Source organism: Ambystoma mexicanum, chromosome 12 (assembly GCF_040938575.1).
Source record: "Ambystoma mexicanum isolate Mex_15411 chromosome 12, UKY_AmexF1_1, whole genome shotgun sequence".
Classification (NCBI taxonomy): Eukaryota; Metazoa; Chordata; class Amphibia; order Caudata; family Ambystomatidae; genus Ambystoma; species Ambystoma mexicanum.
Window position 1 is genome coordinate 662,928,014 of NC_090936.1, and position 27,855 is coordinate 662,955,868.

The following is a 27,855-nucleotide window of genomic DNA, read 5'->3' on the forward strand; positions in this document are numbered from 1 at the left end:
CCCTTCACAAACAACACATAGTGGCCTTCATGCACAAAATTTACAATTTCAAAGACACAAATGTGGGAAATATTGTTGTCGCAAATATAAAAACAAAGGGAAATACTACACCAAATGCTGCTTTGGTTTCCCTAGACAAGTTTCAACAACAGATCAAGTAAACAACTTCATGTCTTCAGTTAGACACAGTGTTAAAGGTAAATCAAGAACAGATATTACATACAAAGAACAGAAGAATCAAAATACATCAATGATTACAATGCAATCATTGCCCTCCTATGGAATTCAAACATAGATGTGTGCAGTACATTGCAGACAATTCCACTGCAGTTGCACGATATGTCACAGCCTTCTTAACCAAAGCAGAGAACACAGAGCGTTAGGACCTCTGGGATGACATATCAACTGACAAAACACTATCACAGAAATTGTACAGCTTAGGCATAAAAATGCTCTCTCATAGAGAACATGGCTGCTATGAAGCTGCAGACCGTTTAACCAGTACTGCCTTTTATGGAAAATCTGAAAATATAGTATGGCTAAGTCTTGGTCCTGCTAAATCTAGAAAAAGAGTTCTCAAATCATTTGAGGACATAGAAACAATAGCCAAAAATGATCCCAACAGCCAAGACATTTAGAAAAACAATTTACTAGACACATACTACCCAAACAGGAGTACCACTTTGGAAACCATGTGTCTATACCACATAGCCCAAAACTTCAAATACAAAAATAATATTAAACCAGATGAAAAGAAAGGTAGATACAGAGTGGCAAATTGTGAAGGCAGACTAGTGAAACTTACCAAACAAAGCTTAATTAATCATATCAAATTGTCATTAAAAACTCATCAACATAAAGAACTGTATTACATGTCCCTGCTACAACTTTTTAAACCATGGAGAAAAGAAGAAGAGTTACTAGATACCTGTGACTCCTATGAAGACGCTTTCAAAGCAAATGAAAGCACTATAACACTGTGTAAACTTTACACAGTAACAAACAATGTTACACAATGAATAGCAACATGAAGAAGATCTCCAGGCCCAACTAGATGTGGACACTCCTGGCAGTAGTCAACCTTCTGTAACAGGAAGCCAAGAACCACTTGGAAAGCCACTAATAGCAAATGAGGCAGAATTAGCAATGACAGAAGTAGAAAACACCATGTGTCAGTATGAGCATTCTACAGAAGACTTTGCTGTACTGAAATCACAACTAAACAATTAGCAGCGTAGCATTTTCCAAGAAGTAACAAAACAAATTGAACATGGTGTGCAACATGAAAGTAAAAACTGTACCTGCCAAGACTACAAACATATACTGCTATATGTGATTGGTCAAGCTGGTTCAGGCAAAACATTCTTAATCAAAATCATCAGCAAGTTCCTCCAACAATTGACAAACAACAAATTGTCAGCTGTTGTAACTGCCCCCCAAAGGTTTAGCTGCCTACAAAATAGGCAGTGTCACTTTACACCGATTACTACTCCTTCCAGTAGAAGACCAAAACAAATTAGACTATTACAAACTTTCTACAGAAGCTGCAATGGAACTATGCAGAGTTTTCAAACAAATGAAAATGCTACTAATAGATGAGGCAAGCATGGTCTCCAACCTAATGTTGTCTTTGATTCAGCTCAGATTAGAAGAGGTCCTCAGAACAGACTACAACGACGTCTTTGGAGAAAAACACATTATTGTTTTTAGAGATCTTCTTCACCAGTGAAAGGTGAACCTTATTTTAAAACCTTAGGGCACAAACTGTGCCGTAAAACTCTTGGCAGAATAGGAAATGTCAATGTTTGGCAACATTTCCAATACAGAGAATTAACTGAAAACATGTGTCAGTCTGCAGACCTCACATACACAAACATTTTAAAAAGTATTAGAGTTTGTGTACTATCTCAAGAAGCACAATCTATATTAATAACCAGGCACATCCATGCACTCTATGGCCTTAACTCATGTGCTGCTGATGTCATGGGACAATTAGCACACCAAAATGTCAATTGTATGTCCTTGCAAACTGTTCAAAATTCAATTAAACAATGTTAATAAAATGCATCCAATAGTTCCAATTTGCTCCACAGACAAACTGGTCGTACGTGGTATGACACTACCCATGTGTCAACAAGCCACAACAAGACTAAACACCTTGGAAAACTCTATCTCTAACACAGCTGGTTTGGAGAAAATATTACAATTATCTTTAAACTGTAGAGTAATGCTTAAACGTAACCTTGACATGGACCAAGGACCAGTTAATGGAGCACTTGGTACAGTTGTTGCCATTCAAACATACCCAGGTGACAACAACATTCAATTTGTCAATATTCTCTTTGACAAACTATCAGAAGTTAAAAGGATAGGACACTCAACAGCCTGCTTCCTTCTTTTCAAAGACATGTATGTACGCAGAGAACCATTTTCTCTAACTCTAGCATACGCAGTCACCATTCACAAATCACAAGGTCTTACCCTAGATAAAGCATTGATATATATTGGTAGCACAGTCTTTAAAGAAGGAATGAGCTATGTAGCACTGTCACACGTATGTACACTTGACGGACTATTTCTAATCAACTTTGATGTAAGTAAAGTAAATGCTGATATTTCTTGCATTCTAGAATACAATAGACTGCGTTCACTCTACACCCCATCTAAAAAACCTATCCTGTTCCACAAAAAGCAAAACATTGTAAAAGAAAACGACTTCAGACTCAAACTGTGCAGGATCTCACAGCAATTCCTCCAAAAAAAGTAAAAGAAGCTAATAATTCATCAAGGACCACAACCAAAGAAGAATCTACTGCTCAAAGTAACTCAACTACCTCTTCAAAGAAGCAATGCACACTCTGAACAAATGACTTGGACACAGAACTGTCTGGTAAATTGCTACGCAAATGTAGCAATACATATTCTATTCCAATTGCCACCAATTATTGACAACATTTACTTACACGGTTCAGACCAATTATGTTTGAAAATGTTAGTCCTTCATAGAAATGCAACCAACAATCCTGACAACACTTACAGTGTTTCTGAAATGAGGCAGGAATTGGACTACTGTGCTGGAATGGTCAAATTCTCTATAAACTCACAAGAAGATCCACAAGAATTTCTAATGTACTTACTACAAGTACTAGAAAAAAAAACATACCTATAAATGAAATCTTGCAGATTTCATACATGTGGAAACATACATGCACTCTTTGCCGGCATGTTGTACGAGAAGAAGTTCCTAATGAATGCTTTGTGTATGTATCTATACCTAACTGTGAATCCATTCCATTTCAGCAACTTGTACAAAATGCAAACCATGGCAGATTATTTACTACATGCAATTCCGATAATCGTTCCCCCTTACAAATACAGACACATTGTAAATACGTAATAGTAATGCTTTTATGTTATAATGCAGATGGTACCAAAAACAACTTCAAGCTGACCGGATTCACACATGGTCAAGTATCACTTGGTAAGAAAACCTTCACAACAATAGGTATAATCTACCATGCAGGAGCCACAACCAATGCAAGTCACTACACTGCATTTATAAAAAAGGATTGTGGATGGTTCGAATGTAATGATTCTACCATTACTCTAAAACAGAGATTGCCAGCAAATCTTGTAAACGCTTACTTAATATTCTTAAAACCAAAATGTACTAACTAATCTGTGTATGAACATAAACAAAACTTGAACTTCAAAACTATGACCAGTTAGAATACGCAAACAGATATATAACTGCCCCAAGATTCTGCAACAAGCAAACGGATAAATGAATACCACTAAAATGAAACAAGAAGTAAACAGTTAGAATGAAAGAAATATATTGTACCACGACGTAGAAAGTTTTTTTTTTTATTCCAGCATGGATTTTTTCCCACAGACCCAATGATTTAATCAACAAACACAGGAACTGAGCAAATTGCACAGTGCAATGGTTTGAACTATAGTACTTCTAAAGTACTAACTATGAGGGTGGACAAAATACAGAAATGTCTACTATGCAATGCAATACTCATTATAAACTACCTACATTAACATGTGATTTTTTCTTTTATCACAGTGATTGAAAAAAAATGTCTGCTCCAACTACCCATGTCATGAAAAAACTGCATACAACCACAACAATTCCAAAAGTAAGTACATAATGATTGGACTCACAAACACCACAGCATAACACACCCATTCAAGCAAACACCTAACCATAGACCACAATCCAAAATGTTTGCTTCCATGGGTATCTTATGCTGCAGCACTTGTTGCCAAACACTACAATCTTGACTGCATGGCTTGGCCAAAACTCTACATACAGCCTCAACAAAGGAAACCAAGGAAACCGTAAGTATATAATAAGTAAACTCACCAACACTGCAACATATAACCCAAAATGCCTAGAGTCTTAAATACCAACATTCTGAACATAATCCAACAAACAAACTAACACACATCATCTCACTATCCTATAAACACTATTACAATACTACCAATCAGTACACACATTTTTGAAAACATGTCCCCTACGCAGCCCACATACCACAGTCAAAATCTTTGGTAGCATGGGTGTGTTAAGCTCTGGTGGTTGTGGCCAGGGCCTAGAGTCTTGGGTGCAGCCATGCACCCAAGACTCTAGGCCCTGTTCACAACCACCGCAGCATAACATACTCATAGAAGCAAACACCTACCAAATGACCACAACCCAAAAACATAATACATCCACCTCAAAAACTATCCACTTCAATTAACATTCTAAAAAATAATTACAACCAATGCACAAACTCTTCAATACATACCCTCTTCACCCAATGCTCTACTAACGACCCAAAACCAACATCATACTAAAGTAAAATAGCCAGTAGTGCGCCCAGTGTTTAATATGTCCTTGGACAACCGTGGTGACCGCAGACACCGTGAACACATCACGGCCTTCTCCCACCTAAACAAATACAGCATTTGACCCATCTCTCACTTCCTCATCCTCTCCAAGCACTCCTACACACCAACACACTCCCCGAAATTGAATTTATGCTCACTTCTACGCCACGCTGTGCGCGGATCCAATATGGCAGGCGCATCGAAACAATGTGATGCACCTCACGCTTTATCCCAGCCAATCAGGAACACTTTGTGTGTCCACAGACATGACATAAGCCGATTAACCAAGGGAAGTGTGTCCGTGGAGCGGACATAGATATCACTAATTTTTTTAGACCTACTTTTTGGTCGTTTTAAAAAAAAACTACTGGACAGATTTTCTCCAAATTTACAAACATACGCTTTTGGGACCAAGTCACAGCCCCTGCCGCAAAAATGTTATGAAAATCCATTCAGCGGTTTGGGCTGTAGGCGCGACAGAGATTTTTCTCCATTCAGTCTATGGGAAAAATACATTTTGGGACCCCCCCTATAACTTTGCCCCCCCAGGACCAAACCTCACCAAACCTTGCAATAAAATAACTAATTGGCCGCTACTGCAGGCCATGTAATATATATGACACGGCCCGCGGTAGCGGCCGTGTAGTTATGGTTAAGTTGCTAAACTCATAGGAAGAGCACTTTTCCGGCGGCTTATTACTTCGTTCCACGTGAAGGAATCCTCACCAAACTTTGCAAAAAAAGTATATGGCCCGCTCTGAATATGTTTGCCAACCTTGGTGAGGTTTCATGTGGGGGGGGGGAGTTATAGGGGGGTCTCAACATTTTTTTTTCCCATAGACTGAATGGGAAAAAACTTTGTGCATCGCTACAGCCCGAACGGCTGGACAGATTTTCACCATATTTGCGGCCGGAGTGGTGGCTTGGGGCAGAAAGCGTGCTTTAGTGTGTTCGGTTGCAATCAGACCATTATTTTTTTTGCTAAACAGTGAAATGTACGTCCCAAAAAATTAGTGATATCTGCGGACCCATTTCCCTGTTCACTCCACGGCCCGAAGTGCCATTGGCCTGCGGTATGCTGTGCTGTCTGTGAACAGTGGACACGGCTGATGGTTGGCAGGAGGAAAGCGTGCTGTGCATCAAAGGTTTCGGGAAAAGCTGCCATGGTGTATCAGAGGACAGTGTTGCGGTGTGTGTGGCAAGGGTCTACAGTACTGTGTGCATGGCTGGGCCTTTTGTACGTAGCAGTGTGCGTATATTCAAAATAGTCATATGTTGAACTGCTCTGCCGTCCTATTTCCCTGTTCACAGCGCGGCCAACAGTTTGCTTGCATTGCAGTGTGCGGTGACGGGATGTGTGAACATTGTTCCATGTCAGCGGCCTGTTGTATCGGAAGACAATGTGGCGGGAAACATATTTGAAAGTAACAGTGTACAGCATCTGGTGGTGGGACGAAGGGATGGAAAGGATGCAGGAGTGTGAGACCCTTCACGTGACATCTAGCCATATATACAAGAAGACAGTGGTGTCACAGCGGTGTCCGGTGGCAGGCACATTTACTGAAGGGGAGTGCATTGCACGACACATGACGATGTACACATAGCGTGTACTATGGTGTGCTGTGTGAGGTAAATCCGTAGGCTCTTGCCTGCAGCCGTTCTACAGAAAAGTATGTGCAATGGTTCAAAAGGGAACTGCAGTGGGTCAAAGTAGGTGCCACATTGTTGATTATTGTGTCTCATTTGGCTTCAGTGCAAAAAATGTTGGTTGCATGTCATGTGCACTGGATCAAAGTAGGTGCCACATTGCTGCTCTTTGTGTCTACTTGAGGTTGATATCAGTTGCCTTTAACACCACCATCATATGTTACATTTCTGGATTGTGGTATGTGGGAAATGTTCTCTTCCATGAGTCCATTATGTTGTGCTGTGTGTAGGTAAGACCTACAGTATTGGGTACATGGCCAAGGGCTGTAGGCCGTTGGTTATGCACGCAAGAGCCTATCCCTTGATGACAGCCAGCATAACAAACTGTAGCCATGTACTGTTGCCTCTGTTTGTCTCCGAGGATGGTGACATTTGAATAATGGGTGTGGAGAGCATTTCATTCTTGGTGGAACAACCACAGTGAGGTGCTATGCTTTCGCAAGCACATCCTGTATGGAATTGCATGTGCAGCACACTAGGCCATAATTTGCCCACAGTTATAGGTCGAGAGTTGTTTCATAAACAGAAGCATGTGTGCAGTGTTAGGATGTTCAGCACCGACTATGACAGCATTAAGGAGCAAGATTTGCACTGGGTGCAAGGAAATTGAATTTTTGTGCCCTCCATTGGCAATGCTGTTTATGAGAAGCGGGGGCATGGCTTGGCGGCCATGCGTTGAGGAGCGGAATCCCGAGGCTCCCGCATGATCCGACCGAAGATCTGATAAAGCTGGGAGAAAGAAGGCGATAAATCATAAACAAAGTGCAGGAGAGGCGTCAGAAGGTGTGGGGCACAGTTGGACACGGTCCCGAAGGGAATCGGACTGGGACTGGCCCAGGAAGATGACCGAAGCAACAACGAGACTGGCACACAAAATGGCGGGCGCAGAAGCTTGGTCCAGAGAAGGGGCCCTGCCAGCGAGATAAGACCATCGGCAATGATGGAGGGCAGAGTGCAAGGAAAGGACTGCCACGAGTGAAGAGGCGAACCAGCAGGTGGGCCATCCGACAGCCAGGCGTAGCATCCAACAGCAGCCAGAGGCCGTGTACTGGAGCTGGCGGACAGTGAGAGGCGAGCGGAGGACTGCACACACACAGTGGGTGCCAGCAGTGTGGAAGGGAGCCGGTGGTGCGGACACCATGAGCAGGAGGGCACCAGAGACTCTTGCAGCCACAGGCAGAGGACCCCGCGAGACACCCATGGCATAGAGGAAGAACACCCGAGAGATAGCAATCTCTACGCCACAGGCCTGTGAACCTGCACGCAAGCGGGCACCAGACGACAAGGACATGCAGGGCCAGGGCGGATCACTTCTGGTCACTTGGGTGCCGTGACCGGACACAGCAGTCTGGGCAGCGGGACGACAGCACTGGAGTCTGACCTGAGAGGTGGAGGGACACTGTGAAGAAAAGCGGTGGGCCCCTAGAAGGAGAGCGGAGGCCCACGGTGGGAAGAAGCGAGGACAACAACACCAGCAGGTGACCGAGCGAAGGGAACCCCCAGTGCTGAGGAGGACAGGTGGGGCAAGGCTGTACACAAGAGACCACGGAGAGAGAGCAGGGGCCTTGGCCGGGACCCGAAGAGACACGGCAAGCACACAGTAAGTGCGCTATTGCCGGCAGGCCCCCTGGGGAACCACTAGTACCTTCACCACCCCTGTTTATATGTTATTTTGAAAATGTTATCAAGCTTATAAAGAGAGCCCAGTACTATCATTGAATTACCGATTCGAAAACCACACCAGACAAAGTATTCATTTCATGAACAAAATGCCATATATTCCTTTTTCCAACCAACAGGTAGCAAACTCCAATGTACTACCCTTTTAAGAATATATGCCAGAAAAATACTGGATGTATTAGTAAATGCCAATAGAATCCTACTGTTAATGTTACCATAGATTTCTTTGAATACCATTTCACCTAATGAGATTTCAACTAATTTATTTCACTGAAAATGGTAGGGGAAATGGTATATGTGTAATGCATAATAGGTGGGGTGTGGGGCAAGGGTATAAGTTAAGGTAGGGGTGGGTGAGGGTGACCTGCAGGGTGTCTCCCCCAGCATTATAAAAACATTTAGACATATTAAAAAGTTGATTTTGTTTTTCGGTGAAATGGATTCAGTGTAATCTCTATTAGGTGAAATATTTTCAAAGAAATCACATACAGCCTACTGTTAATGCACAATGTGTTATAGTTAAATGTGAGACTTTAAAATAAGGACTACATTACTGTTTAAATCTGCATGGCCAAATTGGTACTCTAATGTGGTTTTGGCAATACTCGTTTTGGATTCTTCCCAAAAAGCTTATGGCAATACTTCTTCTATTTAACCCTGCAGACATTGTTAATTTGGGTTAGGGTTGATATCCCAGGAGATTAGTTTGCCATTTTGAGATAAACAGACTCATTTATCTTTCACCAAACAAACACATTAAAATCTCTATAACAAAGATCTTCTGTTCAAGACCTCTGGTTGATGAGATACCTCCCTCACATGGATCCATCTGAAGGGAAAACGTCTTAAGGAAAAATACATTTAACATTTCAAATAGGCCTCAGGTACAGTCCTCTTTATAGATAACATCTACATTATTTACTTGATAGGAGCTCTGGTTTTCAAACTCCCAAACCTGCAACACAGCCAAATGCACTTAAAGTGTCACCTCCCGACTTTGGCTAAGTGATCGAGTCTACCAAATGGCAAGTTAATTGAAGATTAAATAAAGTGGCTACTGACAGCTGTTTACATCACTCATGATGCTAGCATAAGGTTTTATAATTCAAGGAAATTAAACTAATTTCAATTAACAGCAGACTTGCATTGAAAAATGATGTTGCTTTTAATACCATAACAATATAATATAGAATCAAAAGAAAAGTTGTTCTGCAACCATGAGATTCTCTTCTATAAAAAAGAGTTGAAGCCTGATATATGTAGATTTGTTAACATGTATAAAGTCATAGATATGAACAATTAAGTCATATGTCATTGCATACATTCATGCTGCATGCTCCTGTGGGTTATGAAAATCCATAAATATATATTTCATTGATGTGTCATGTTGCTTTGATGAGATATGGAAGACATATGATTTTGAACTTAAAATTGTTTGAGTGTACAGTTCCCTACCCAGTCACATGTGCAGGAATTTGATCATCCTATTAACACTAAGGGGTGTATTCTCTGAGAGTGTCTGCCTGTTAAGCAAGACAATGGATGGCCTTGACCAATCACAAATTGTGAGGTCATGTTGATATGTTGTGGAAATCTCACCCATTATATAAGTAGGAAAACATAGGGAATGAAGGAGAGCTGGGATTGTGAAGGCTGCAGAGAAGGGCAACCCCTGTTCCTCCCTGTCTCGGGAGGATAGCTCAGTGGCAACGTGCTCGCCTTGTAAGCAAGACGACACAAAGCAACACAGGTTCGATCCCCGGGTCTGCGCTTAGAAACCTCTGGGTATTAAGCACGTTATAAATAACCTATCATATCATATCAATAGATGAGTGCTGAGCTTGGGTATTATCTAGAGGTGATTGGGCCTTAGCCATGAGCAAACCTGTACAGACCTGCTATGTTGGAGAAAGAGCCCAGAATGAGCTGTGTTAAATGGGAATCGATTCACAACTCTTGAGCTCCTTGCTGACTCTGTGCCTTAATGAGTTATTCAAAGGTGAGTATGAAAATTCCCAATGTAATTAAACATAGACCCTCTTGAACCATTTCTCTGCTACCTCCCACAAGTTGGTAGAATGGAGAGTAATTGCCATGGGGGTATCCTTCCAAATAAAATACTTTAATAGGCTAGGGTGAAATACTTTCTCACTGGATTTAAAGTCAATTGAAATCTCATTTATTGTAGAACACACAGTTTTTCTGTGTATAGCGCACAGTGGCTGATAAACTATCACCAGAAAAATGTGAACAGGATTTTGCAGTTTCGTAGTGTGAATACTGTCCTGATTATATTGTAATCAAAGCTGAGATTACATTGAAATAAGAACAAATAGCATTGTTGCCTTTCTGTGTGCTGTGTGTGCAATGTGAAACAGGGAGCATTTCCTGGGACAAAAAATGCAGCATTTTGTAAATGTTAGCTGAGTCAACTGAAACCTGTGATTTTTCACAGGTATAGCAACCACCGAGGCTGTGAACGGATACACACACCTGTGAAAGCCACAGATATTTAAGAAGACAGAAAGGTATGAAAGGGAATTTTCCATCTCCATAGATAAAATACACTTCCAAGTGAACAGTAACATTTCTTTATTTTGAATTGAGAGGGCACCAAATTAGATAGATCCAAATCATCTATGAGAATTGGGATAGCTGTTGCCCTTTCAGAAAGTCTGAATCTTGGGTGGCTAGATAGAGCAGATACATCAATATTCTGTGCATTACAAACCGATATCACAGCCTCCCCAAATTCAACCTTGTAGATTTTGGTGCAACCCACTAGAGTTTATATTTTCATTACATGTACATGCTAGAATACTACTACACCACATCTACACATATGGAGAATGTATTTCAAATGTGTTTCACATTAATGTTTTTTTCTGTGCAAATGTTCTCTAACACCAATACTCGTTTTTGGTACTGGAGAAAATAAAATATAATGTTTTAAATTGTCATATAGAAAAAGAACAATTAAACACATTGGCTGATAAGCAGCAATGTCATTATGGAATTGTTATTTAGAATTTTGATTGTACTATTAGAATTAAACATAGAATTATAGTATGTTGATTTGTGTGTGAGTGCATATGTAGATGGTTTCTTAGTGAGATTTGCACAGGCGGGCAAATTTGTATTTCTGTAAACCTGCTGTCAATGTATACTATTTTAATGTGGTGATTTCTACAGTAAAAGCGTGGGGACCACCGTTTGTTCTTTTTATTTAAAAAAATAAATAAAAAGAAATTTTACTCCAATACAGCCTGTTTCTTGTCCCAGATTTGTATGTTGGGATTGTATTCTATGGGGTATTAAATTAGGGGATTTACTTTAGCGTTATCTGTAATTGGATCCACAAAAGATCTAACAGGATCATCCCTACTTAAGTTCACGCAATTTAATTTCCACTAGCTGTATCACTGAATGTTTGCACATCTGAACTGTACAGCATTTTGCTGGGTTCTCAAAGTTCTCACATGACTGAAAAGCAGCCACTTTATTCAAACAAGGCCAGGAGTTATGCATTATTGTCTTTCATTTGTATGGATCCACTAGCCAAATCATTGGCCTTTATGTTGGATAGGTTGCATAGGTTGCCGTCTAGCAGGTACAGAATTTGCTGTACCTCACTAAGTGATGCATTGTACTGGCTAACAGGCTTGGTGGTCTCCTGAGATGGAAGCAGCACATAGATCTCAGAGAGCTGCTACCACTGTCTTGGCATAAAGAAGGCCTCATCTAAATCTTGGCTGTGACTGTTGCAATAATAATTAATGCCACTGCATTGTTTCTTTAGCCAGTCAAATATGCAAAAAGGTAGAATTGTAATACATGGCAATTGCAGTCTCGAAGAAGTACTGTGGCAACCTGTGGCATACCAGCAATTGGCGCAGCACATTTTGTGCACTCCCGGCCTGGCTGTAGTGTCGGTCAATCTTCCGGGCCCCAGCAATCAATTGGTTCATGGGTTAGCAACTGCTGATGCAATATGTCACCACAAGGTGAAGGACATGTGCAAAGCAGGGAACATGCATGGCAGGTGGAGGTTTTCCTGGTTTTATCCACTGCATCGCCACCTCCTCCACTTTCCCTCAAGTGTCAATTACACTATGCCCCCTGCCTTCAAACCCTTGACTACTCAAGGATGCCTGGTGCTGCACTGCATGCATTTGCTGCCCTCTGATGTTACTTATGGACGATAGACCCCGCTCAGCTGGCAAGGGAAGGGAAGGTCACCCACTGTGCAGTCACAGCCATTTAGTCAATGTTCTTTCAACTCGTCCATATATCTATGGTGAAGAGGGCTTTGTGGACCTTGGTGTGGTTTAGTGCCTGCCTCACTAGATGAAGTACTCCAAATTATCTCTGATACAGCCGTGTGTAAAATAATTTTGACAAAAAACTTTCCAGCATTGATCATCATTATTCCTGAACTGTTGAAATTTTGAGTTTTCAACAAAAGAATGCATGAAATGACCAATAGACAACATTTCCAGCAGGTTACCAGGGACAAATCCCACTCTATCGTGGCCCTGTGATATGTTTGTCTGCACTCCAGTGCCTTGATTACACTGACATGTTGTTTAGGGATAGCATTTCTGAGGGGAGCAGAATTGGAAAAAGATGAGATATCAGCAATAGTTTATGGGTGGACCCGATTTGTATTTATTTGAAGAACAGGGGTGTTAATTTCCCTAGAAGGGTGCCTGTACAATAGCAGAGAGGGTGTGAAAAAGTGGGGCCTAGCCCAGGGACAATATAGAGCAAAAAGATAAACAAAACAGGTGACTTACAAAGGTAATATTAACCTAGGAAGGCAAGTGCTTCTAACTCAAGATGAGTACTGGATAAATATACAAAATTACAATATCACACAGCAATGGAGGGTGTGGTGGCATTAGGTCAGGTGAATAGGAGAGATTGTGTGTGGGAGAGCTCCTCCTTTGGAAAGTAGGTTAAGTGTAAGCTGTGCTTTAAAGAGATCCACAGTCATGCTGACTTTGATTGTGATGGCAGGGGGTATCAATGGAGCAGGGTACGTACGGAGAAGGTTCAACCATGAGAGGAGGAAAGAGGGCATGGGAATGTGAGGTTAAGTGCTACAGGGGTAGCAGAAGGAACTAGATGGTGAGCAGACAGAGCTAAAATCAGCTGGGTTCTGTTGAGCAAGGCCATTGATAGCTTTGTACACTAGATGGAACTTGAAAAGGGAGCGGTGGTGCAAGGACAGCCAACCAGCATAGAGGCGCTAGGCAGAAGTGGGAGAGTGAGGATAGTGAAACTGAAGGATGTGGCTAGAGTGAGGAAGGAGCAGAGAGGAATGCCAAGTATGAACCAGCAGTATCACAGATTTCTGATTGCAATAGTAAAGATTAGAGTTTTGCTAGAGTGGTGAGTACGAAATTGATCCATTTTCAGAATGAGTAGCAGAGGCAGTTGTAGCGATTAATTACTTTAGTCAGAGGTTGCTGTCAAAGAGGACCCCAGGGTTGCATGTCAGGGTGAGGGAGCAAGACGTTCAGGAAAGAAGGAAACACGAGAGAGGGGGGAGGGATGGCATTGGAAGCTGGGAGAAAGATAACTTCAATTTTTGAAGAGTTTAGTATGAGGCAGACGGGAGCCATTCAGTAATGGATTTTTTTGAGGCACTTGGTAATCCATTCCAATATGGCTGGGGAGAAGGTGGTAAAAGAGAAAAATATTTGAGTGTTGACAGCAAGGAGGTGATAGTGAAAGCCAAAGGTCGAGATAAGTCTTCTCAGGCCAGATATATAGAGTGGGAAGAGCAGAGGTGAAAGGACTGATTCTTGGGGACGTTGACACAGACAGTGGTGGGATCAGAGTTTTATGAGTTCCAGAAGATTTTAAAGGAACAATCTTCCAGGCAGGAGGCAATCCAGGCATGCACAGAGTTTCGAAAACCAAGGTTCTGGATAGTAATGAGGAAGAGAGAGTGGTTGAAAGTGTCAAAAGTGGAAAAGAGTTCCAAAAAGATGAGTTTAGAAGAGAATTCGGAGTTGTGAGCATTAGAGAGAATGTTGGAGATACGCATGAGTGCCGTCTCATAGAGTTTTTACTATGATATTATATGATATGATATGATATGATATGGCATTTATACCGCGCCTATACACAAGTGTTTCAAGGCCCGACGAGCTAAGGGAGGGGGAACAGAGGGAAGACAAACAGCGATCCTACTAGGCCAGGTGTCATTCAGATCGCATAAGTGCATGGGAAGTGAAGGGGGAAAGTGAAAGGGAGAGAGGGAGGAGAGAGTGCAGTACATGGGATAAAAGACTAATAACACAGTAAGTATGGCCAGCTGGTGGCAAGTGCAAGGGTAAGTGCAGACAACTGGTGTCAAGTTCTGGTAGAGGGACTGAAGGGATACAGCGACAGTCCAGAGTGCAGGGGTTGCCAGGAAGGCAGTGCAGGTGTACGACTGGTGGTGGAGGGGACCTGGGCCTGAGATCAGCGAGTGGCCAGGTAACCAGTGCAGTTTCAGCCAGGGGTTCAGCAGGGGAGAGGAGGTGAAAAAGCAGAAGCAAAGAGAAAGGTTTTGAGGTGCTTCCGGAACCAGACATGGTTCTCCTCAAGTTTCAGTGAAAGCCTGATTGATGTGGATCTCCACTACCATTTCTCTCAAGGTTCTTAGTGATCCGTTTGAAGACCACCCACTCAAAGACCTTTCAATAATGAAGTAGAAGGGAAACCAGGCTATAGTTCACTGGGATGTTTGGGTCAGCAGAGGGTTTCTTCAAAATGGGTAGGACAGTGGCAGATTTGAAGGAGGAAGAGAAGATTCCAGCTGAGAGAAAGAGAGGTTAGAGAGCTCAGAGAGATAAGAGCAGGTGATTGGGGCTAAGTGTTTGACTGTTTGAGGAGTAAACAGGTTGAAATGAGCACAAGATGGGTTAGCACTGCAAAGGATAGGTGCCAGTTCAGTAGAAGAGGTAGAGGACAAGTTTACGAGAGAAGAAGCGGTAAAGAGAAAAGGTGGTGGATAGAAGAGAGAGGAAGGGTGATAATACCACATATTGCAGACATTTTAGAGGAAAATGTGTGAGCAAAGTCATTAGCAAAGAGCTAGGAGGCAATGGCTATTGGCATTGGTGGTGTGAGCAAGGTTTGGGGGGTAGATGACAGTTTGTGGAGTGATTGTGAAGGGAGGAAATTAGGTGTTGAAGAAATTGACAGCATTCAATGAAGAGCTGAGAGACAAAAGGAAATGTGTGCAGGGTGGGGGCCTGTGATTTGCACCAGCATCGTGTTATGCCACATGTTTGTTTTGAGGGTCTAGATCTCAGAGGTGATCCAGGGCTGAGCCCATGGCCAGGAAGTTGTGAATGTGTGTTCAGGATAGTGTTGGTCTAGGATAGTCATCAAAGCATGGCAAATGTCAGATAAAGCATTTGCAATGGAAGGGCATGAATTGGGAAGTGAAACAGGAGAGACGTCCTGACATCATCAACGTAAAGGGGCAGGAGAGTCTGGCTTGAATTTCCTGTTGGTCATTGAGGAGTAGAAGGTGGAGGCACTGAGACAATAATTTGACCAATGGAGCGAACAGAGTGAGAGGCATCAAAGGAGAAGTCACATGAACACAGTGAAGTAGAAAGAAAGACATTGGCAAGATAGTTGGCACCAGAGTGGGTAGACTGGTTGGGAAGGGAGTAAAGGGAGTGGTCTGATAGAAGGGAGTTAAGTGCAAGATGGGTGTTTATGAAGGATTTGGGAAGGTTAAACCGCCCCCCAGCATGACAATGGAAATGTCATTGGCAGTGACTCAAGGAGAAGGTTCAGGTCAGAGCCGAAGAAGTGGAGAGTACCAGGGGTCAATAGAGCGCCATAAAAGTGAGAATAGTAGGCGGGAGGGGTTGAATAGTGTCATATTAAAAGAGGTAGAGGTGATGTCAGATGATCAGTTGTGAGGGCAGTATTGTTGAGGAACCCTCTTGGCCCCACCAGAGGTAGCAGAGTCAGTGTGGAGAGCTGCTAGTATAGCACAGTCATGAGGGGAGATCCAGGTTTTTGTGATGCCAAGTAGTGCAAGTTGAGGATGATACATAGTCAGTGGTGTAGGAAGACATGTTACAGAGGGATTGTGCATTCCAGAGGGCAAGTTAAAGAATTACAGTAGGTGTGGGAGAGGAGCAGGTGTGCAGTAAGCAAAGAGGATAAATGAGGTTTGAGATCATGGGAGAACGAGAGTTCTGGGTATTAGGCTTGCGAGTGCAGGAGAAGAGGGGGTTGATGGGGAGGAAGGACAGATACCAAGCTGTTGCTGAAGGCTTCAATAGAAGGGGGTAAGAAGAATGAATAGAAGGTAGAATAGAGCAAACACAACATGCATGATCAACGGTAAAAGAAATAAGCAAGTGAAGATAGAGGAGGAAGAGTGCAGCCAAAGAGAGGGTAGGTGGGTGACGAGAATGGAAAAGGGGATGGTTGGCTGCAAATGAGCTATAATTTCTGAGGTATAAATTCTGAGTTTGTCTAGGATGGAAATGACACCTATAGGTAGAGATGAGGCCAATGCAGCTCTTGTTAGGATGTGTGCTATATCTGCTGCAGTTTGGCACATACTGGAGGAGTGTGTGACATCCATCAGCAGGCACAAGATTTTCACCGAATTAATCTGTGGCACATAAGTAGGTATCTGACACAGCACAATTATGTTATACTTGGACCTTACCTAATATGGACCTAGATCCCTAGATTACAACTGGAAAATATTTTTTGGTAAATGTTATTTTACAGGAATAATGTTTTTTTCAGCTGGGGAAAACCACAGTCAGTAAATGGATCTGTAGCAAATGTGACAGTATCACAAATGCATACTCCACATGAGGAGCAACGAGCCCATGCACTGCCAATGCTGGAAATACTTTTTTGCAGACATTTGTACCAAAACTGTTGTTTGTTTCACAGCTGTATTTACCTTCTCTGTTTTATGGCCACCACGTTGCGCCTGTCTTTAATGACAAAAGCAAAGCTTAACTATTTAATATATGCAGAGAGCATAATGAGAAGGACAGTTGCACACATTTTAATAAAACATTCTGCACTTTAAGTAAAACATTCTGCTAGGCTCTGCTAATCAGGAGCAAATTCAATGCACTATTAGCCAGTAGGAACTCAGAATCCTCTATCCAACTGACTGGCCCTAATTGAAGGCCCTGTAAGATGGCTGTGCTTTGCATTTCCTACCACTCTCTCCCACCACTCCAGTTCGACTTCATTCCCTGTGCAGGATGCAGGTGGTCCAACCCTTTACTTCTGCTCACAGGGGTGGATTGAGAGGCCACCAGCAGCCTAGGCACCAAGGGTCTAAAGCCTGTCAGAAAAATCTTACACTATTCATCCACACACACTCCATTGTGTGTTACGTGTTTGTGCTCACAAGCAATGCCACAAAATAAGAAGACTTCTGCATCCATTGCCAGCATGGGAGTTCCTGAAGTACATGAATTGATATTCTGCTACTCTTTTGTGAGGAATTCGACCATCCGCACGGTGGGTGTGCACAAGCCTGGGCTTTTTTGAAATGTGTAATTAAATGGAATGATGGTAGACCAACCTCAGGAAAATGTGTGGGGCTAATCCACACACATTTTCCTATGTTCACACCGTGACAAACGCATAGACGTGTGTTCTGGGTGGACACAGCCTACAGGCAGAGTCCTCCCTGTCATATTTAGTTGGGATATGACAGCCATGAGTACACCATGTCATCTCCAGAAGGGGAGAGGACCAAGCTTCCCCCTGGCATGGCCAGCCTGATTAACTAACAAAGGCTCCAGGGATCCGCCCTGCTCTTTTGTTGGGCCCTGCAGCCGGTGGAAGCGATTATCATGTGGATAGAGTATACTTCAAACAGACCCACATGGGGCCTGGCTGAAGAGTTTAACAAAGGAGACAGGAAACCCCAACAACCTTTCATAATGAGATGTTTTGTCTCTGGGGATAGCTCAGCAGCAACGTGCTCGCCTTGGAAGCAAGATGACACAGATCAACACAGGTTCAATCCCTGGGGCCGCGCTTAGACCTGGGTATTAAGTGCATTATAAATAACCTATCATATCAGATTATATCATATGTAACTTAGTCAACCTGAAACCAGCTCCCGCCCTCAGTATCCTTGACAGTGAACTGTCATGTCTGAGACTGCGTGTGTACATTAGTCCATCCCACAGGGGAACCCCCTTTATAAAGTAAGAGAAAGTAGTTTGTACTAGCGAGAGAGTTTGGACTTTTTGCAGCTTCAAGGGAGACCTGCCACTTTAATCAGGAACTACAGAGGGATCCATTAACCAGAGAGACTCTTTGATTCACATTTTCCTTTCCCTTTTCTGTTGCAAAGCACTCTGGTTATGACCTCGTGTATACCGGTGGTTGTTGGTGGAGATCCCAGGATTGGTTCATTAAGGTAGGCTTAGCCTATACCAATCACTGTGGCCCATTTGGCTTTAAAAGAAGGCTGAGCCCCTCTTTTGGCAGATGATCTGATGACTTTGCAACCCTGGCTGAAGGTACAGTTTGCCTTACATCTTCTGCCAGTGAAGGAAGTCCAGGATCTCCAAAGAGGGAAGCAAGATCACTCCCCTAAACGTCTCTCAGGGAACAGAGGGAGATACTGAATCCAGAGGACTCTAAAGCCACTCCAGAACTGCTACCCAGCCAGCACACAGCATGCCCTGCTAGACTCTGCAGACAGCTTCCTAGGTAGGAAGTTCCAGAAGGTCTCTGAACCCGAAACCAGGGACAAGGCAGCTGCCTGCAATACACTCCTCAGCTTTGGGCCGTCTGCCTTAAAGGACAACACAAGCCTATTGAAGAAGCTGGGAGAAATGCCTCGACGAGCATCTACCCCCGTCTACCTTAAAGGACATTTTCGAGCCACTCGAGTTCCTCGAGCTACAACCCACTGTAACATTGATTACTGACAAGCTGCAGTCGATAAAAGACCTCAGAGATGTCTCGACCATTGCTTCAGAACCACTGATTAGCAATGTGACAATGATTGCTGATCCTGAGCCGCCACATAGTCCACACTGCAGCCTTTCGCCCAGCTTCTCTCGCCAAACCGTCTTGTCACCTGAAACCCGCAGCTGACTCCCATCTCGAACTCTGTCACAGACGCCTGCAAAGCGTGCTGAATCTGACTTTACCCTGTTAAGCACTTAGAACACCTACAGCCCAATGTACGTTGTGTCTTTCTCAGAAAGCCTCTAGAGACATTGTAAAACCCATTGCTCCCTTTGTGCTAAAGCCAAGAAATCTTAAACTGTTGCTGTTCCGTCGACGTTACCAAAATTGGGAAAGGAGGTTTATATATAATGTGCTTGTTATTCCAATCTTTTCGGATCCCTTCTGGGGTACTAGAGGTGTAGGGCTGATTGATGCTTTAGAAACCCCTGGACCACTGGTGCCCCGGAAGTTGATTCGTCACACCTTTCTTTAATATTAGCCATTTTAATGGGACGCATTTTCTCAACAAGAGCAAAAAGGGCTTGGACCTGCCTAAACTCAAATACGTTCTCTGCAAAAAAAGCATGAATCTGAACAACATGTACCTAATGCAGTGAGCTATGAGTCCTGCATGGAAGCATGGGGCATGTAGATACAAATGACCCCTGTTTAGTACTTCCAAGCCCATTAGGTATGCTAATGTGAGCTTTTCAATTGCCTTGTCTCTGTTGACGGAAGCGGCTGGCTTCAGAGGCAAGGGGGAAGGTAGCAACCACACGCAGGGAGGCAGCCCTAAACTTACACCAGAGCAGCTGTGTCTCCACTGATAGGGCCAGCCCAGTGGGCAATCGCCTGAACGGATAAGTGCCCAGTCTGCCACTGTCCGAACCCTCTCCGCAGGCCTCCCCCTCACCGTGAAGCAGCGTCTGTGGTGTTGCACTGTTGCATCCTCCCACTGGGGCTTCCCTCAGCCCACTCCATAGCAATGCAGGGCTGTGGGAGGCCACATCTTCCTGTACCCCACTTTGTGGGCCTTCAATACCGACCCCCATGGTTTATAAAAGCCTTCGCACTATGGATGTTGGATTTCCAGGCATTAGGTGCCCAAGGCCCTTTTACGCCCTCTCTTCTCTCTGAACTTTAAGTCAGGCTTCACGGGCACCTAATGCCTGAAAATTCCACTCCACCGGGGTGCTAAGGCTTAATTAATGCCCCCTCTTGATCGAAGGTTGTAAGCGGATTGTTTGGGCAACTAAGAATCTTCAATCTGCCAGCTGGAAAGAGCCACTCTTGTTATGCGAACGAAATGCACAGTGCATTGCCCTCAACTGTGAGTACTCCTCCAATGGCCTGAACATTACCATGCACAGCACCTTTATAGTCGTCTGTGCCATACAGGTATCCACCTTCTGCATTTGCAATAAAACCCAGATGCCTAAGCTCTGGCTCCAAGCGTCTTCTTCACTAGCCAACCATCCCTTCTTCCTTCCTCGTGATAGTCCCAATACTTCCATGGCTGTGTTACTCCACAAGCGTAAGAGGTGAAGGGCCCCTTGCCGTACACGAGAGAGCGGTGAAGGATTAAAGGGGAGGGGGTGTATGCACAGTGAAAGGACAGAATATTAACATGTTTTTATGGACCTTGCGCATTTTCATTCAAAACACATTTGCTTAAAGATTTTGGGAAAGTTTCAACTGAGAGCGGCCTCATTAGAGGTAGCAGGCTCTCTCCAGCCTGCGATGCAATAGAATGGGATGCATTGGTTATTAGGTGAAGTGTCATCACACAGGAGGCAGCATTGCTTGTTTAGATGTGAGGCAAGAGTGATGACCAGCTATCTTTGTCTAAGTCCCGTGGCCGCAGGGGTTTTTGCAAGTTGCAAGTTGTGTGCAGCGCTTCTTTAAAAAAAAAGGCGCTGTCGCGCCCCCTCCTTTTGTCGAAAGCCCTGTTCATTTCTCTTATTCTTTACTTTTCCTTAATCCCTTTTCTTATGACTCTGAATCCTCTAAGTGTCACGAAATCAGGGACATTGATGTGCTACCAGGCAGCCAAAGTCGAATTTCAAGTAGGTCGTAGTCAATGGAATGGAAGCGAATTTGAATATTTTAGAACTGTGCCTATCAAGCATGTGCATTGTTATTGGTCCTTACCTGAAGTATCTCCGGAGCTGTCCAAACAGTGTTAGATGGTCCCGTTCCACCTTTGGATAATCTTCATTGAAGGAGTTGACTGAATAAATGGGTCTAGTCACCAGATACTGGTTTCCGGTCCGGTCAACCATTGCTTCCGAAGAAGGAGATCAGATGTGAAATATTCCTTGAAGGTTCCTTTCTTTCTTGTCTTGGTTTCCCTTCTTTTTCTTTATTCAGAGGATAATCTGAAAATCACCCAAAAATAAATGAATGTGCGCTTGTGGACCCTAATCCAATGTCGACGCTTGCTGTTTGATGGCCTGGATTCACAGTCATGCGAATGTGGGACTAGGAGATATGCAGGTACCATGCAAGGTCACAAAGGGTTTGCAAGTGCACACCTGATACCCTCACGGTCATCCCCTGATTTGCCTTTTTCCCCCCATGACCCACAAACAAGCGGTAATGCCGGCATCCATGTATGTGCCTGTATGGCAGCCAGATTTACAGTGACTCCCTCTGTGGGTTCATGGGTGGAGATTCAAGCTTCTCTGCCAGCATCAACACTAAACTACAGGCGGGGATGCTGGTGAATTTTCTGCATGGAGCAATAAAATGCTGTGAGCTGATGTTCCGCTCCGTGTCCCACGCCATCTAGAAGTGCAATCCCAAAAAGGCATGGATGGTAAAAAAACAAAAAACAGCCAATTAGCCACTTGTTTTTTTTTTATGCCTCATCCAAAATGACTGTAAATCACAAATATATTTTAGTGGGCGCAAAGAACTGCACCCCCAGGTCAGACAACAGTCAATCCTGTTCCCTGACTTTTCTGAAGTCTTACTCGAGCAACGCCCCTTCATTTGATATTGCCTTCCAATAACACTGAGAGTTTTTTTATGTTGTTAAAATAACTACGCATCTATTAAGACTAACACAAAAATCCCCTTAGAATATATTTGTTATCGATTGTATGTGTTTAGAATGACAAGAGTAAGTTTGTGGTCTGCTAGTTCGACTCTTGTAAGTCGACTTTAATTGTTTTCTTAAATAGGGGGTCCCCCAATGCTCCCCTATCCTTGCCCCTCCCTAGTCTACCCTCCACACGCACACCACCTACAAGCCAAAACTAAAAAACGAAATAAAAAGTCGACTTAGACGAATCAAACTAGCAGCGTTCTAACCACCTGTCTCGTTCTTACCATAACCCGTTGCCAGAATATTTATATGCACTGTGCAATTCACACAGCAGCTTTCCCCAAAGGACAAGTATTCCCTTAGGGGTTATGCGTTTCAAACATATTAGACTATTCAGAAAAGAGCGGACCTTTATAATAAGAGCCCACACAAAACCCCAGAAAAACTATTGATATACGAGCACCCTGAAGTGCTGCGAAGGCAACATATCGGCACTGTACACAATTAAGAAATGCTTTTAAAAACACACTATGGGCCTGTTTCACAGAGCGTTTCCCAACAGGGTTGCGCCATTATAAAGTGCTTCTGAGAACTGTGGCTATGCTGACATTTTAAACTTTTCACTACCAAATCAGATCTGTGACTTAAACCCGAACTGCCCAGATTCGTTTATTGTGGGGCTATCATCGCCCCAATCACACACATACCACCCAACATGAAAAAAAAACGCTCACACGTTCACAGAAACTCACTCAATATGGAGAAATAACACCCACTTTGCTCCATGCACTTTCTAAGGGTTTTTGCTGCATATCTCCATCACTCACACCTGTTGGCAATTGAAAGCGCGCGCAGCTGGACTCGCAGAGGGGAAAGGATGTGCGCAGTAATGACGCCACCTACCTTCGCATGGCAGGAACGGGCCAGGGCCGGCAGTGGGGCAGGGAGGCCGCGGGGAAGGAGTCTGGGGCGCAGCGCGAGGGAGCAGGACTATTTCTGCAGCTCGCTCACTCCCCCATGTATGCTATCAGCTGTAATGATTAACTTTGCACGCACCGCGCACTGGACATCAAGATTCCGCCTGCGACTTTGCCCACTATGGCTGATAACAGAGCCGTCTTGCACGGTCTCGCAAGATTCCCCGTGTCCGCGAGATGCGCGCCACGATCTCAAGGCGTGCTCTTGCTAAAAACCAATTCCCCAACTTTCACAAGTCACATACACAATACACTCTCTCTTCTACTGCGAATGAATGACTAGCACGTGTAGGCGTGCAAAACTTAAGAGAGGGGACGGGACAAACGTGAGAATATGCGCTTGCCGGGATCCACAAAGAGACGCCAGAAAATAAAAATCCATCATTCAGTGCACAGTCAAAGGTACTGTTCCCCACAGGGGTGCCCACTTTTACAATCATGAAGGGGTTTGGCGGGGAGTTAGGGGAGGGAGCGGCTGATCCTTGTTGTGCAATTTTTGACACAGGTGATGCCATGTGAAGTGACATCACAACAGGAAGTGGCCTCACAAGCGACACAGCATCTAGGCCAGGGGGTTTCAGCCTTTGACTCTCCAGATATTTTGTTCTTCGAATCCCATCCTCCATAGCCATCATTCAATATGGTCAGCCTGGGCTACACAGGGCCTCCCATTGCAATCTTTTCTCAGCAAGCAGACCATTTACAACGGGAGGTGCTTAGTGATGTTAACAGGTAATTGGCAGTGACCATTTCTGCGGCACTGTTTTGTTCTTGCAATTCCCTAAGGTTTTAATATGCTAGGATTCCTGGTGGATTAGCTAGACATTAGGGGAGAATGGGAGGGAGGGGCTTGCCAGACAAGCTGCAGGACAATGACCCTGTCATGCATTTTAATTCTCCTTGTGTCTTAAGGAGATTTATTTGGAGGTACTGATTGATTTGCCTGCTGGAATTTGTATGCTTCTGTTCGGGATGGGGAAAATAAAGGTACAACCATATGGGGTAATTCCCCATGTCCCCCAGAGTGGAAAAAGTGGCGGTCAAAGCATTTACCAGCACATTTTATGCTGCACACGGTTTGGCAGTCAAAGTTGGAGAGCTGAGCAGACTTTAAAAGGTCTTCTTGCTGTTTAAGGTCCCCTTACCAAATCTGCTTCGTTGTCCACCAGCATGTTGAATCCCCATTTGCTGTACAGGCACCTTATAAATACTCAATAAATAAAAAATAAATGTATTTGTATGCTTCTGGAAAACCAATGCATTCCTGTGGCATCCACCTGACCTTTACACTTGGTAAAAGCAGGAAGATTCCAAAGGAGTCCATTGTCGATGGCTCCCATTATCATTTATTGCGGGTAGAATTTACACTTTTTCTAGACACATAGGAGCGCATGTTCTGTAGTGGCATAACGTGATTGAAAAGCGTGAAAGCCTTAAGTACGGCTTTAACGCCTTTCAATAACGCCACATCACATATTCAATCATTTCTGAGGCGGAGAGGCGGGTCATTACCCAACTTGCATTTCCACCAACTCCTTCCTATCTGCCATACAAATGCTCCTGCGCCAGCACAGATGCTGGTGATCCCCATCAGGTCCACCTGCTTTAATAGCCAGCATAAAGCAGGCAGACCCCATAGAGATCCATTGTACATGCTCCCTGCCATGCAAGCATGACAAGGAGTGTGTCCTTTTACAATGAAACAATGAGGAGTGTTTCATTTCAACTGGGATCACTGCTTGTAAGCACTGTTCCCAATTGAAATGAAACCCTCAGGAAACGTTTAATGTCAGTTGTGAGCGTTGCCTGCCATGCTGTCATGGCAAGCGGCAACCACAATGAAAAGTTGATGCTGCCTGGCATGCCAGCATGTCAGCCAGTATTTACTCACTTTGCACTGCAGATGCAAATATGAAGAACAAAAGGTTGCATACACGCTTGTACATGATGCCCTTCACATCTGCACCCTGCAATACAAATGACAAAAATTTGGCGCCAGAGACCCGCTTACGTTCAAGTGTAAACGTAACGGGTCCCCCCACCAAATTACATTTTTCTAGAATATGAGCACCAGAGTGGAGAAGTGAACAGTAAAGGTGATTTCATCTGCGTTTTACCATTTACCTTTCGAAGTGGTGGAATTAATGAAAATGTCATGCAGCAGACCTTTTGCATAAAAGTGCAAACAGAAGTGGTCCCCACTGTGGAACTTAGGATTCAAAACTAAATGAACCCCATCACGCGGAGTCAGACGCAGAGTCTTAGGTCTCCAGACTCTGAATGATTCTACAGCTGCACCAGTCCACTTTCTACACCTATTGCCATTGGGGAGAGGAAGTTAAAACCTCCCAGAACCCGCAAAGTGGCAGCAGAGTCAGATGCAGAGTCTTAGGTGTCCAGACTCTGAAGGATTCTACAGTTGCACCAGTCCACTTTCTACGCCTATTGCCATTGGGGAGAGGAAGGTAAAACCTCCCAGAACCCGCGGAGCGGCGGTGGAGTCAGACACAGAGTCTTAGGGTCTTTGGGCTCTGAGGGCGACTCTGCGACCCTTTCCAATCTCCTGGACTTGTGTTGCGATGGAGAGACACTGTGCCTTTGTGTCCCAGTAAACTTGTGCCTGCAGGCACTGACGCAAGTGCCCCATCTAACTCCCTACTTGCCTGCATCATGAGCCATAAGAAGAGCGACGGTGAAATGAAACAGTCTCCCCATCTGTTGAATGTGTCCAGACCTAGGATTCAGCAAAGAGGGAAAACAGAACCGAGTATAATTGCAACAACGGAAAATACTAAGAAACAACCCTCAATCTTACAAGCTTTCGCCACACAGAAAAAAAGAGAAGACTGTATCCTGTCCACTGGTTCGTACAAAAACCAGCATAAACTCTCAGAACTCAAATAACTCAGCGGCGCGGGAAATTAAGGTAAGCAGACATAATGCAACAATTGCTGTTTTCGAGCCACTCTCGAATAGCTGGAATGGCAAAATTATTATCAAAGATGTTAATCATACACAAACCGCAGGTACAACTGATTTGACAAATAACACCAAAACACCATCACAAGAGATGATTCCCATGTCGGGGCTGCAACCCCAGTGTTCCACCTTACCTCGAGGCTCAATGTCTCCCTACTCGGCTGCCGCGAGTGGTGGCTGTGACGCGGCCCTGCCGCTAAACTCTAGAAGGACTCTAGAAGGACCTTTCCAAAAAGAAATGGTGAAAAAAGAAGACCGGGACCTGTTTAAACAAAGGGGTTTAAGGCGCCATCTTGAAAAACATGGCTCCTGCGATGTTTAGCTACCAGTGTTAGCGGTCGGAAAAAATCCTGGTAGTTTGTTTTAAAACCACTGCCACCAGCCATTTCATTAGGAAAGGGTAGCATTTGACTGCTACATGAGTTTCTCGACACAGGGGATACTAGATAACCCCTCTAGCATTCTATAGATAGATAGTGTGTGCTGGGTCTAAGAATTTGAAAAGACTAGTAAAGTCAATTTAACCTTACATTCTCTGGGAAACAGTAGCTTATCCCAGAGTAGGTATTTAAACTTTTGGGAAGTCTAAAAAGACATCCTTGTGTTACTACACTGACGGTGCTGTGTAACACACATGAGAAAGATGCCCATGGAGTTATTTTAAAACTCCATAACCAAAAGAAATAAACACAGAAAACAAACAGAATTAAAAAGTACAGAGTCCCAAAGTTCATCAAAAGAGCTGCGGATCTCTAAGGTAGGGAGGAATTAGCACATTTTGAGAATTCTCCCTAACACTTGCCCCCCCCCAGACTAAGGGACAGGAGGATCTATTCCCCACCAGGATAGATCTCCTGTGGCAAGTTGGTTAAATAGCCTGCTGAGTACACCAGCAACCATTTGGAACCCTTGCTATGGCACTTTTTATCAGTTGTTTTCATTTGTAAGCTATATGACCTACAAACCCTGTGTGGTACATCTCTTTTATTTAAGGTATAGGGGATCTGCTCTAACAGTCCCTCAGAAGTTGTAACAACCTCTGAACCTACAATAGGCTTTTTCAAGGGGTCCTAAGAACGGAATCCCTTAGACCTAGAGGGGCCTCCATGTTTCCTCACCGCCTCTCTCACAAGAGCAGGTTGGGTCTCAGGTATCTTGGTTGGAAGGGTTGTGGTCAAGCAAGGTACATGCTTCCACTTCCTCTGAGATATGTCCTTACCTATTTTAGAAGTGTCCCTCCTAACACTAGGATTGTTACTGGAGTCTTCAGTAGAAGATCCAACAGTCTTAAGGTGTTTAGCCTTAGACCTATTTTTCCTGGTTTTCCACCAGCTTTGAGAATTAACAGTTCTCACAGGCCTAGAGAGGTGACCAAATTGTCTATTCACCTCTTCCTCAGAAGCAGGGGGAGGTCAAATACTTTACAATTGGATGGGCAATGATGGAGTTTGGTTGGGGCTCCCATTTCCCTGCTATTCTAGTCTCAGATTTGCCTTGGTTAGAGGTCAATTTACTAACACAAGGGCTTACAATGGGGGTCTCTGTAGACGTTCCCACAGGCTCAGAGTGGTCTCTTAAGGTTGCCTCTCTAGACAATTTGGTTTG

At 43.8% G+C, this 27,855-nt stretch overlaps 1 protein-coding gene across 1 annotated transcript in view; it reads right to left on the reverse strand.

Moving 5' to 3' along the window:
* LOC138513973 (chloride anion exchanger-like) overlaps window positions 1-21,527 on the reverse strand; it is a 266,455-nt gene extending 244,928 nt beyond the window's left edge. The window contains exon 1 of the mRNA XM_069629153.1: window positions 21,397-21,527. Within this exon, the coding sequence (XP_069485254.1) occupies window positions 21,397-21,527 (131 nt within the window). The remainder of the gene's footprint in view (window positions 1-21,396) is intronic.
* Between the last annotated feature and the right edge of the window lie 6,328 nt (window positions 21,528-27,855).